Genomic DNA, 13,840 nt, shown 5'->3' with positions numbered 1-13,840 from the left:
AAGAGTCAGTTGAGTTCCTTGTGGGAGGGGGTAAGCTACCGTTTAGCAACATAATTTCAATGAGATATTACTTTAGACGACTTATTTTTATAACCAGGAAACAAGAAGAAGTGTAAAATTAGAGAAAAAGGAGAAAAACAATCAGCAGACGCTAAAAATACCTGTTAAAACAGCTCGGGGTGTAACAGGGCCAGTTTATTACAAAAAAAAACGAAATTCTACAACATTTTACTATTTTAACTCCATGGTGGCAAAAAAAAAAAAAAAAATAATAACCTCAAAAACTGGAATAAGCCGAACGAAGAACTCGTTTAATTGTGTCAGATATATAATAATTATACTACTACTGTCTTTCAATTAGTTTGTGGTAACGAACTGTAAGTAAAGGGTGACCCGGCTCAATGGTAACCGAAACTCTAAAAAACAGAATTTTGATACCAATAGATACATCAAAAGATTTAGATTTTTATGCTGATTTAAAATATATAAGTTTCATCAAGTTTAGAAATTATTCCGTATATGAAAGGGGCTGTCCCCTCCTCAACACCTCGCTCTTTACGCTAAAGTTTGACTTTCTCACAACTCTATTTTTTTAAACAACAAAACAACTTTAGCGTAAAGAACGGGGCGTTGAGAAGGGGACAGCCCCTTTCATACACGGAATAATTTCTGTTCGTTTTAACTTTTAACGTCGTTCCTTACTTTCAGTTAAAAAAAAACTTGTTTTTTTTATTTAATCTTAATAAAATTGGAAACAAAGTATATACAAATAAAACAGTTTTCGACACCGCATGTCGACTATAATTCATCACTGTGACGCCTAAAGGGTTCGTCTGTCACAGCCACACTTCTGAGATGATGGCAGAATTAAAATTTCACATTTTTGAGAAAATCATATCATTTACTAAGCTGTTCTCGAAGGTGAAAATAAGTTCATATAGGGATAAATCCCTTTATTAGACGGTGAATAAACAATAAAAAAGTACAGAATATTTCGGTGACACGTACAGTGATTGTCATAAGCAGAAATACTAAAGTAGAGCAAGTGAGGATCAGCTGATCCTTCGAAGGGAGGATCAGCGGCAGGATTTGAACCAGGAGGATCAAAGTGTGATCAGCACACATTGCCCTGCTGCTTTGGGAACGACTTAACATTCTTTTGCCAATTCTTTTGCAAAAATACAAAAACGTCATTTACAACCTTCAGGCGTAATAGTGACAATTTGGCGTGCGCAAAGTGGATCTAGGAATGCAATTAGCTATTTCACTCTAACCTTTAATATTTATAATCAAAAGAATGAAGAAAAGAATATTACCTCTTCAATCCTATCAACATTCTTCATCAAATCAGATAGTGCCTTTATGACCTGTTTGTGATCATAGACTCTTACGAAAAGATTTCCCTTTTCATTCCAATCTGATATACTTTTAGAAACTGATATAATACGTTTTCCGAGTGAGAGTAGGCTTTCTTGCAGCTCTTGGCATGAAGGATTCATACATAAAGTAGTAGCACAAGTTAGTGTCATTTTTAGCACAGGTTTCACTGTCTCAGGCACGTCTATAGAGCACGACACTAAATTTTTGAGTGAAGAAACTTCATTAGCCAACAAAGTCACAAGTATTCCAAAAACTTTTTTTTGCATATTGGTTCTATATTTAACAAGAAAGTTCCTACTTTCTAATTCAGCTTCTTTCAAACGAGGACAGATAGACTGGGTAACTGAACTGGAGGCATCATTAGACGAAAATTGTATTGACATATTTGTTTTAGACTGAACTTCAGAGAAATGTGCTTTAGAAGTTTTATACAAAAACACTGACCTTGAATCTACCTTTTGCTTTAGGGTTGATTTTTCCCGTCCAGGGACATAAGGTTTCTTTATGTTTCCACGGTGTGTGCTTTGTAAAGGTACAATCGGTTGCGCTGTCTGATGCTTCCTTTCTCTTTGTGCTTTAATCTTTTCTGATATTATTGTTCCACTATTGACACGAGGATGAAGTGATAGCTTTTGCTTCGGAAAAGGGTTTTCAGTTCTATATTCTTCAAATGGTTCTATCAGAGGTAAGTTTGGATGATTTCCAGGCTGTTCAAATGTGTTCCATCTTTCAATAAGCGAGACTCTTCTTTCTAAGGTTGGAGGTTTCAATCTCTCTATCTCTGTAAGACACCCTGTATAAGAAGCCGACCTCTTCATTTCCTTTCTTTTCGTCGCATTCTCTGCTGTCACATATCCTAATGTGACTAGTGGCGTATGAAGATTATCTAATACAGGAAGTGATGTGGAATCGCGATCGGTAAAGGCACTTTCTATCTTCCATTCAATGTTTTCAAGGTATTTTTTCGGTGGTTTGAGTATTGATGACGTCAGTTCATCCACAGCTGCCATTATTTCCTGATTCAGCTTTTGAATGTGTAAAGTAGCGGCTTGACACTGCTGATCGACAATTTTTACAATTTCTTCGATAGTTCTGGGATTTTTTCGATTTATTTTAATGATTTCTATATTCTTCATCTCTATCAAGCATTCCTGAAGGTTTATTTTTCTTATCTTAGAAGTCCTGAAAATGAATGATTCAATAACTTTCTTCTTACATTTGTGTCGTTTTATATTTTCTTTTTAACTAAAAAATAAAAATAAATAATGAATAAAAATTAAATGAAACCGAAATGAAGACTAAGGTAATATAAAATGAAAACTTAAAAGCAAAATGGACAACTATTGCACTTTTAAATACGCTATTAAAGGTTTATTTTAGTAGCTTAAAGCAGCCTTTTCCAATGTTTCGACATATACCCTTTCTACAATTTCCATAACACTTAATGCGCCTTGGGAAAAAGGGGTGTATATTAATAACGACAAGCACTTGATCTTTTTTTTTTAACAAAACAATAAAAAAAGATAAACGAATAAACAAAAATAAAAACTTTATAATGAATAATATTTATTTGGAAAAACGAGAAGGAGAAAACAGATTTTGCAGAAATGAGAGATCCGTCACTATTTGCTTATTTTAAACTCGGATGTGCATCAACGTCTAATAGCCTCTTCCTTCTACGGTACGAGTAAGTACATCCGACAAACATCGACACAACGCGCAAAAACTCTGCCCCCCTGAAGTTTTCTCACACCCCAGGGGTTAAGCATATCCCATTTTTAAAAACAATGTTTTGGAGGCCTGGAAGAGTTTCTGTTTTTTTTTATTTTGTCAAAATACTAACAGTTTTTCAGTTTATTTTAGAAAATATCCTTTGGATGTTTCCCATAATTATGACAACCAAGTCATAGAAGCGATCGTTGTCAAGACTGTGCCCACGAGCGCCCTTTTTCCGTTTTTTTTTCTAACGGCTTAAAAAAATATTTTGCCTATATGAAATATTGTTTGTTTTCAATATGAAATATTTAAATGTTACCTTTTAAAAGATAAATTCTTAGAACATTTCTTTAATAATATGGAACATTTTTAACAATATGGAAAACAGCCACTTCCATAATTTGCTCGAAAAACAATCCTTTCACAGAAGAAAAAAAAAAAAAAAAAAAAAAAAAAAAAAAAAAGGGGGGGAAAGTCTATAAGTTAATAGTCCATATATTCCACGAGAGTTCTAATGATGTTTCTCATTATGGTTCTGAAAATAAAAAGGAAAACTAAAGAGGAAATAAAAAGGAGATAAAATAAATAATAAAAAGGAGACATAAAAAGGAGAGGAAGATAAAGAACAGAGGAAGAAGAAGATAAAGAGAAATAGGAAGACTACTAAAGTGCAAGGTGAAAAAGCAAAAATACCACTGAAACAAACATATTTACTGATTGTTTAAAGAAAAATAAGAGAAAAACTAAAGAAATTAATAGTCATTTTTACTTAAAAATAAAATTCAAACAGTTAATGCAAGATTAATCTGTTCAATAATTGTTAGCTCCCCCCTAAAAATAGAAATAGGTGACTTATGTAAATTTTTTATGGCTAGTAGTTTAACACAGATGTTGCAAGTGTATCTCATGCGTAGAGGATAGCCAAGTTGTTCAGTTGTTCAATTTTCATTTTCCCTTTCAGGAAGGGAATATGTTGAATAAGAATAGCGTACGTGGTCTAGCATACTCTGTTCTTTATTCATAATATTATTCATTTCTTCACAAGCTGATTTCTTCATTTTTCCAAGAATTCTTTCTTGTTTTAGTGTGCCCACTTCATATCTTTATACTCATCCTGGGGGGGGGGCAATTGCTGGAAGGAACTTTGGTTTTGCAAAATTAAATACAAATATTTCTTAATGTTTGTTTACAAGAGTTTCCCCCCCCCCTCCTACCAGTGTCTATAATCCTCATTATAAAGCAGGCTAAAGATTAAGAAGATCCTGTAGTATGGAGGAGGATGTAAAATCAGTAATTACTAAGATTTAGGTCAAAAGTTGAATACAAAACAATAGTATGTTTATCCAATAAGAAAAGACAGTCTTTGAATTAACCGCAGAAGAAAAATTATCACTGTCAAAAAAATTTAACTTTTCTGATTTTTCTGGGCAAGTATTTGCAATTTTTTATTTTTAGTTCATAGGCACGTTAAGCTTAAAACTAATCAGTAAAACCTTTTCCCCATACACCATTTCCCATACTCAATAAGAGATAATTAGGAACCCCAGTTTTCCTGATATCTATTGCTGTCTTGCATGTCCTATAATTTATAAGAACGGCCGCTGTTTTTTCTGTTTTGGCGAACATGAAACAGCCCTGCAAAATATTTCCCCAAAATATTTTTTCTTATTTTGTTAAATTTTTGTTTCTGATTCATTTATTATTGTTATTAGTTTCATAGTAATTTGTCTTTTGGCAAGTGGTTTGTCAGAATAGGAAGTTAGGTTTAAACCATATATTCATCCCTTAAAAAGAAAGAATCAATAAGAGAAAGAATAAAGCAAGTAAAACCGGATAAAGGTACAAACGAAGAAGTAAATTTCAAAAGCAATGCTTTGTCCAAAACAGAGTTGTCAGCACCATAACAGGGAACCCTTTGTTTGAGAAGACACCAGCGGTGCCATCAGCTAACAGTGCAAACAAGTTCCTTAATCCAAACTGTTGAGGGAAGAAAGAACCAACAAAAAATATATACCTTTTTAAAAGGAGGTCAAAATCATTAAGGCACTTTCCAAACTCTTCACAATATTCATCCAAAGTATTATTTGGTGTAGACCAGCATATTGATACGGAGCCAATTTTCAGACATTGAGACAGATGTTCAATGTGCAGCGCAAGCATTGGTTGAAGCTCAGCTTCTATAGTCTTTGTCAAAGTAGAATGTCTCCAAAGTAAGATCTGAAAAAGACGAAATTTGACAAGGACAAAGGCACTACCCAAGAAAATCAGTAAGTCATTTAAATCAGTACAAAGATCAGCCACATGGTTTAACCCCCCCCCCCCCATATTTGACAAAAATCAAAAGAAAATCCAATTATATGAAAAATATAGGAAATGAATGACTTTTTAAGGGCTAAATTTGTCCGTCTACCCTCCCCCCTCTGTGCAAGTGCCAATCCCTTACTGTCTATGCTTCAAAGATTTTAAAGAGCACAGTCACTGAGGGAGAGGGACGCGGTGATTTTGATCCTTTAATCATAGGCAGCGCAATAGTGTTGCCTAAGTAAAGAACGATGTTGGCACATTGTATTATTATTTTTTTCTTTTAGACCATGGCACTTCGTATCGAAGGAGTTATCGTAGAAACTTCAAAAAGGACTCATTCAATTGGAAATTGGAAGGGATTGTTCCCCTTTTAATAGCCGGAAGTGATTGGAAGGCAACTAACACCCCTTCCATGCCCAACATTTCTCCAAACACGTTCAACGTAGTTAAAATATTTTGAAATTATGTCTTTGAGGACGATACCCCCCCCCCCTCCGAGACCTCAGGGCAAGGGTTGTAAGTTATGCCCTGGGGATATATAAGGTTTTAATAGAAAGCATTGTCATAGAAACTTCTAAAAGGGCTCATTCGATTGGAAATTCAAAGGGCTACTGCTCCTTTTAATAGTTCTAAGTAATTGGAGGGCAGCTAACCCACTCTCACACCCACTATTTTCCCAAACACATTCAATCCAAATTTTGAGATAGACATTTTGTTCAACATAGTTGAAAGTTCTTGAAATTAGATCTTTAAGGGTGACAATCCCTCGTAAAATATGCCCTGTGGGATATAGGGTTGTAATAGAAAGCGCTGTCGTTGCAATTTCAAAAAGGGTTCATTCGATTGGAAATGACTAGTGTCCTTTTTTAATAGTTGAAAGTGATTGGAGGGCAACTAACCCTCCTCTCATGCCCACCATTGCCCCAAACACAATCGCAATCAAAATTTTGAGATAGCCATTTTGTTCAACGTAGTTGAACGTTCTGGAAATTATGTCTTTGAGGATGATAACCCCCTCAGAGCTGTCAGGGCGAGGGTTGTAAGTTATGCCCTGGGGGCACATAAGTTTTTATAGAAAGCGTTGTCATAGAAACTTCAAGAAGGTGTGGTAACCTGTCCAATTAAGCAGAAATAATTTAATATGAAATGAAATATTTATAACGCAAAATACAAATAAAAATTACTAAGTTTCAAAATACCACTTTTTACTAAAATAAGAGATAACATCCTTAGTTGGGGCTTTAAAAGTAAATTGATTAATAACTGCTTTCCTGGCTAAGTATGTCAATTGGCTGGGTTTGATGTGATAGATTTTTAGTATAAAACGTACGAATTTTGGAACCGAGGTCGTACTAATCTATTTGTAGGGCTGATCTCTGTCCGTTTATTTTTTTGATACCTTGGAAGATAGTAAGCGTTTAAGTATCTTATTGTATTGTACCTTATCTTTTTATTATTATATTTGCTGATTCTCTGGGACCATTAGTCCCCAGGGCATGTGTAGCCGGAAATTGTATAACGTGTTATATCAATAAAAGTATTATAACCAGCCTCTCTACAACATTATTTAGGCTTCTTGAATAACTCCCAGCGGGTACACTTCGGATAACTGGTCAGGCCAAGACCTAAGGCCTAAGACCTAAGGCTAACCTAGTTTTAATCATCTTAGGAACGTGACTATGCCTCAAACAAAGAGCAGAAAAACACACAACATAAACCTATTTAGTACGGCTGGTGGCTTGCGGTGAGACTGGGTCGAGAAGACTAAACAAGAGCCAAAGGACATTGACACTCTAATAAAATCATTTAAAACAAGCTTCAAAGAAACAAGTGTTTCCGAGAGGCTAAGAACAGAGGTAGTTATGTTCAATGCCTCAACTAGTATTTGGGAGTATGCAGACAAAATTTATCGATCTGTATACTTACAGTTGGGCGAAGGCAGAAGTGACGAGACAGTACAAACGGTACAATTACAAACCTTTATGCAAGGGTTACCAAAAAAAAATGCTAAGGCTAGTATTATCACGTAAACCCGAAAATCTCGAGCAGGCTATAAGCCTGGTAGAAACAGAGGCAAAAATTGACGAAGCTATGAAAAAGTTTGATCAAATTTCAATAAATAGCACAGAAAACCAAGCAAATGTAAATTATGGAAGGGGGCAAAAGCGTGTGAGATTTGGGGAGACTATGGAACAGTGAAAGATCGTGAGAATCAACAAGTAAGACAAGTGAGAATCAACAATGAGAGATCAAAGATATATAAAAGTAATTACACACCCTTTAGAGGCCAGAAAACTAACGAACAATACAGAAAAAGATTTCTTTGCCATTATTGTGGCAAACCGAATCACTATGCGGCAGATTGTTGGCATAGAATAATAAAAGAAGGCCCAAGATACAAAACAAGAAAACAGTTAAGAGCCACAGGGTGGCAGAAATTCAAGAAGGCCAAACTTTTTAGATAGTCATAGGGATCTAAACCCCTATGCTTTCTAAAAGCAAGAATATAATTTGTATTTTACCGACAAAAATTCTTTTAAATTTTTTCATTTTTATAGCTTTAAGAAATAAAAAATTAATTAAGATTTTAAGGAAATAAAAGTCAGCGTAAGTAAACTGACAATACACATTTTTTTTTAGTAAATTCATTTGAATTTTTTTCAGTAAAGTACAAATTATATTCTGGCTTTTAGAAAGCGTAGGGGTATAAAACCCTACTAATATTAATTTCTGCTCGTTTTGAGTTGGACTCTTTTATTTATTTTAATTCATGTTTGTTTTGGGTTTTATTATTTATTGATACTGATTTGTGGTAGTTTATGCTTGGTAGATTATTTGATTCTGTTTTGGTTCATTTTTGGTTAATGGAGTTCTTTACTTTCTCGTGAAAAACTTATTTTGTGGAAAACGTTTTTTTTAATTAATTCACAAAAAAGGTGAGTTGATGGGAAGGGTATTAAATATACAACTATACTAATTTAAAGGTAAATGTAAATATGCATGCATTAATTATATATTTATATATATATATATATATATATATATATATATATATATATATATATATATATATATATATATATATATATATATATATATATATATATATATATATATATATATATATATATATATATATATATATATATATATATATATAGGGATTTTTTTTATTTGAAACATATAAATCATTTTCTAATTTTCAGATTTCTGAAGTCATTTTTAATTAGTCCTTTATGGAATAATCACTCATCTGAAGCAGCTTTTCCTTCGCTTCATTTTCACAAATTTAATTCCACCTAGAATAGAATACTTTTGTATTAAGTTTGAAAGCTTTACTTATATTAACGATTTATTACCTCACATTTTCTTTGGTTCTTCAAAATAGGTCTCATTTTATTGAAAACCAAACTGCATAAAGGATCTATTTGGATATTATTTCGAATAGCAATACGAGTCTCAATAATTCCTTTTTGAATTTCTTTCAACATGTTTGTTTTCCAAACACCAGATGCTTCGATGAAAATTACAGATCCCATCAACTCATCAAATTGCCGCATCTAAAAAAAGAAAAACCGAAATTATATGGTATATGCAAGCCTTTTTAAAACACATTTCACTACTAACAATTCATTGCAATATCAAGCCAACTGGGGCCGACACAGCTGTCTATAATCAATAACCGGCCCCCTTTGTCCACCCTTCACCCCCCTGCACACCCCACGAAGTTCATATTTCCTTCGAATCAATTCTAACGGCCATTTTCCATCGCCCTTCTTGTTTGGCCCAAGACGGATGGCTAAACAACAAAATCTTTGACAATATGTTATCCTTAATTCGCAATTCAATCCCGGTATAAATTTACCCTGGACAATTATTCTTAACCACTCCACGCGTAAAATTGAGACGGAAAAGAGAAAGCAAGACAACAAAATCTTTAACAATATGTTATCCTTAATTCGCAATTCAATCCCGGTATAAAAATCCCGGACCTTCCCTCTGGGGCTGTGGGGGGGAGATCATTTTATACCTGAAGACGTATTTATTGAGCCTTTCAACTATGTTGAACAAAATTGATATCTTAAGATTTTGATCGAACGATTTTGGGAAAAAAGGGGCGCGAGAGGGAGCCTAGTTGCCCTCCAATTTTTTGGTCACCTAAAAAGGGCACTAGAAATTTTAATTTCCGTTCGAATGAAGTACCTGATTTTAATTTCCTCCACCACAGGGTTCTCTGATACGCTGAATCTGGTGGTGTGATATTAAGATCACTTGAATTTTAAGGGGTGTTTCCCCCTTTTTTTATATCTATTGGTATCTAAATTCCAGTTTTTAGAGTTTCGGTTACTATTGAACCAGGTCACTCCTTACTTACAGTTCGTTACCACGAACTGTTTGATGCTACCAAGGTAAGTGAAGCTATCCATCTGATCAATCTTCTCGTTACCGAACGTCACCTTTTCATCTTTACTTATTCCTAGCCTTATTGACTTAGTCTTTTTAACATTAATTTTCAAGCCTATTCTACTACTTTGAACTCACAAAACCTTTAAAAGTTCATTCATTCTGCCCGCACCATCATCTAAGATACTTAAATCATCAGCATAATCTAAGTCCAGGAGACTTTATTCTCCCCATTTGATTCCGTTGTCCCCCATTGCTTTTCCTGTACTCTTTAAGACAAAGTCCATTAAAGAGATCCATATAAAAGGGGATAGAATACTACCCTGCTTAACTCCAGATTCAATTCAGAACCAGCTGCATACTTCATTTCCTACCTTAACCGCAGCAGTGTTATTATCGTACATAGCACTAATCACTTTAATGTATTTGTCTGGTATACCATACAAGCATAAAACCTTTGCTCAGCATAAACTCTTCTATCAACAGAATCAAACGCTTGCTCATAATCTATAAAACTGAGGATCAAAGGTCTTTGACAAACCAGGCATTTCTCAATTATAGAGAAATGCCTGAAATTTAGAGTGGATTTTAGAAATTTAGAGTGGACTAAGAGTGAAAATTTGGTCGACATATCCTCTACCTTTTCTAAAACCGCACTGTTCTTCTCTTAAAACTTTGTCTACCGTATCTCTCGGTCTAAAAAAAATCATATTACTAAGTAATTTACTACCTACAGAGACCAGACTAATGCCTCGATAATTACCACAGTGGCTCATATCACCTTTCTTGTAGAGTGGATTAATTAAGGTTTTCCTAAAATTGTTAGGTATTTCCCCTTTTTCAAAAATCATATTCATAATCTTCAGTAACTTATTTCTAATCTCAGAGGCACCATATTTAAGAAATTCATTTACCACACTATCAGCACCTGGAGCCTTATTATTTTTTAATCCTTTTAGTAATGTCGCTAATTCTTCCTCACACAAAAAATCTTTCCTCATGTTCATGCTATAACTTTCTTTTCCATTTTCCTCAATATCTTTTTCTGTTGGATTCCATTAGTTTATAACAATTTGGCAACAATCTAACTACTTTTAATCGTATCTTTGGTTAATACTAATTGCGGCTCCATTTATATTTTCTAGTGGAATAAGTCCCGATTAATTAATCTCTCTCATTTTATTATCTTGGCAGTACAATGTTTTACTATTATGCCCTCTAGCTGCGTCTTCCAGATCCTCGGAAATTTTATCCATGACCTCCACTTCACACCTCCTTAATTCATATTTTAACGCTTTCTCCACTTTCTTTACATTCCTTTTGTTTTCATATGATCTATCACTCAGACAATTCTTGTACTATTTTTTCTAAAATTATTCCAACCATCTTCCATATTGTCAAATTTTAAACTCTTAATTTTAGTATTCAACTGTTCCTGGAAAGTTTCTCTCAAATTCTCATCCTGGATTTTACCAATATCATAGCTTCCCTGAAGATATTTACCATTCCGAAATTTCAGCTTTACATAAACCCTAGACACTAGTAGATTATGGTCTCTACTTTTAACATCAATAACAGCACTCTTATATACCCTAGTTTCTTGTATTGATCCTGCCAGTCTTCTGTTTACTATAACATAATCAATAAGGTTTGCTGTCTTACCATCACGCTAATACCATGTTAATTTATGAGCTATTTTATGACCAAACACCGTATTGGTTGTAACTAGATTGTTATGCCTAGAAAATTGCAAAAGTCTGTATCCATTACTGTTTTCTTTTCCTACGATGAATTTACCTAGGCTAGGACACTATATATCCCTATTTCCACCGACCTGGGCGTTAAAACCTCCTAGCAAAAAAATTATATTTCTACCTAGGACCCTATTTATTTGCTTCTGTAACTGTAAGTAAAATTCTTACATGTAAGTAAAAACTTTTTAGTCATAAAATGAGCAATTAGTATTCTATTACTAATACATTCCCAGCCTAAACTACTCTTAGCAGTTTCCTTATTCATCATGAGCCCTAGTCCTTGTCTATTTACCCCATCTTTCTTGCCTGATATAAGATCAAAACTAATAATAAATATTCTTTTTAATTTGCATCGTTTTTTGTTTTCTTTTTGAACTGATCAAAACTAAAAATAAATATTCTTTTTAGTTTGCATCGATTTTTTTTGAATTGTGCAAATTACAATGAACGATTCACATTGCCCCGTCATATCAACTGTATCTCTGTTTAGCATTTTGCTACATGTTTTGCAGCATGAAAAAAAATTAGTAGCTAATTAAAGTCAAATTTTTGATAGAAAATTCCAACAAGAAAATCAAATTAGAGCCTTATTTTATATTGATAAAAACGGAAAGCCTCAAAACTAATATTTTGAGGCTTGAGGGCAAAAATCAGGAAACAATTTTTTATCTGGAAAATAGCTGTTTTAATGGCTAACAACCGGCATAGCTGGTATTATCTATCGTTAAGACTGGTGGAACATTGTTGAGTGACTAATGGAGGCGGTAATCTGACTTTTAAAAAACAAATTTGGTTTTCATGTCACGGGCATAAACGTAATGTCTCCTACGCTTGAGGTTTTTAATTAAATGGGTGGGAAGGTAGCCTAATATCCACCCGGTTGCATCATATTTTCTTTTGATTTCTGCTAATAAAATCAACTTTTGCAGTACAGCTAATTTGGGGGATGGCAAGATCTGAAAATGCTATCAGGAGGATAGCATTGGATATCAGGAGGGCCAACCACTTTTACCAACTGGGTAGTAATTTTTCCGAATTGAGGTTGAAAATGCGGTAAAGCTGATGGAAAAATGGCAAAACAACGGTAAAATCTTTGAAAAATTCTACCACCATGATTCCACCATTCATGAACTGGACTTTGTCTACTTACTGGGCAAAGACACTGTGAAAGGGGACGTTTCCGAATCCCCATATGGGAAGTCTTAACTGGACTTTGTCTACTGACTGGGCAAACACACTGTGGGAGGGGACGTTTCCGAATCCCCATATGCAAATCCTAAACTGGACTTTGTCTACTAACTGGGCAAACACACTCTGGGAGGAGACGTTTCCGAATCCACATATGCGAAGCCTTAACTGGACTTAATCTACTGACTGGGCAAACACACTGTGGAAGGGGAGGTTTCCGAATCCCCATATGCGAAGCCTAAACATGACTTTATCTACTGACTGGGCAAACACACTGTGGGAGGGGACGTTTCCGAATCACCATATGCGAAGCCTTAACTGGACTTTATCTACTGACTGGGCAAACACACTGTGGGAGGGGACGTTTCCGAATCCCCATATGCAAATCCTAAACTGGACTTTGTCTACTGACTGGGCAAACACACTGTGGGAGGGGACGTTTCCGAATCACCATATGCAAAACCTTAACTGGACTTTATCTACTGATTGGGCAAACACACTGTGGGAGGGGACGTTTCCAAGTCCCCATATGCAAAGCCTAAACTGGACTTTGTCTACTGACTGGGCAAACACACTGTGGGAGGGGACGATTCCGGATCCCCATATGCGAATCCTAAACTGGACTTTGTCTACTGACTGGGCAAACACACTGTGGGAGGGGACGTTTCCGAATCCCCATATGCTAAACCTTAACTGGACTTTTTCTACTGATTGGGCAAATAGACTGTGGGAGGAGACGTTTCCTAGTCCCCATATGCGAAGCCTAAACTGGACTTTATCTACTGACTGGGCAAACACACTGTGGGAGGGGACGTTTCCAGATCCCCATATGCGAAGCCTAAACATGACTTTATCTACTGACTGGGCAAACACACTGTGGGAGGGGACGTTTCCGAATCCCCATATGCGAAACCTTAACTGGACTTTGTCTACTGACTGGGCAAACATACTGTGGGAGGGGACCTTTCCAAATCCTCATATGCAAAGCCTTAACTTGACTTTGTCTACTGACTGGGCAAACACACTGTGGGAGAGGACGGATCCAAATCCCAATATGCGAAGCCTCTGCCTCAAATATGTATATAAGAAAGGTA

At 35.1% G+C, this 13,840-nt stretch overlaps 2 protein-coding genes across 2 annotated transcripts in view; both read right to left on the bottom strand.

The window, feature by feature from the left end:
• Dhc1 (dynein axonemal heavy chain 1) overlaps positions 1-5,166 on the bottom strand; it is a 432,221-nt gene extending 427,055 nt beyond the window's left edge. The window contains exons 1-2 of the mRNA XM_089098586.1: positions 5,111-5,166; positions 1,317-2,562 (exon numbers count right to left, since the gene is read on the bottom strand). Coding sequence (XP_088954712.1) covers positions 1,317-2,516 — 1,200 coding nt within the window. The 5' untranslated portion in view covers positions 2,517-2,562; positions 5,111-5,166. The remainder of the gene's footprint in view (positions 1-1,316; positions 2,563-5,110) is intronic.
• Positions 4,957-13,840, bottom strand: part of LOC148945465 (dynein axonemal heavy chain 5-like) — a 137,597-nt gene continuing 128,713 nt past the window's right edge. The window contains exons 11-12 of the mRNA XM_089099053.1: positions 8,760-8,960; positions 4,957-5,313 (exon numbers count right to left, since the gene is read on the bottom strand). Coding sequence (XP_088955179.1) covers positions 4,957-5,313; positions 8,760-8,960 — 558 coding nt within the window. The remainder of the gene's footprint in view (positions 5,314-8,759; positions 8,961-13,840) is intronic.

Source organism: Artemia sp. Qi Xiang Cuo, chromosome 13 (genome assembly GCF_049724085.1).
Source record: "Artemia sp. Qi Xiang Cuo chromosome 13, ASM4972408v1, whole genome shotgun sequence".
Lineage (NCBI taxonomy): Eukaryota > Metazoa > Arthropoda > Branchiopoda > Anostraca > Artemiidae > Artemia > Artemia sp. Qi Xiang Cuo.
The sequence above is the reverse complement of the archived record's forward strand: the minus strand, read 5'-3'. Positions and strand labels throughout refer to the sequence as shown.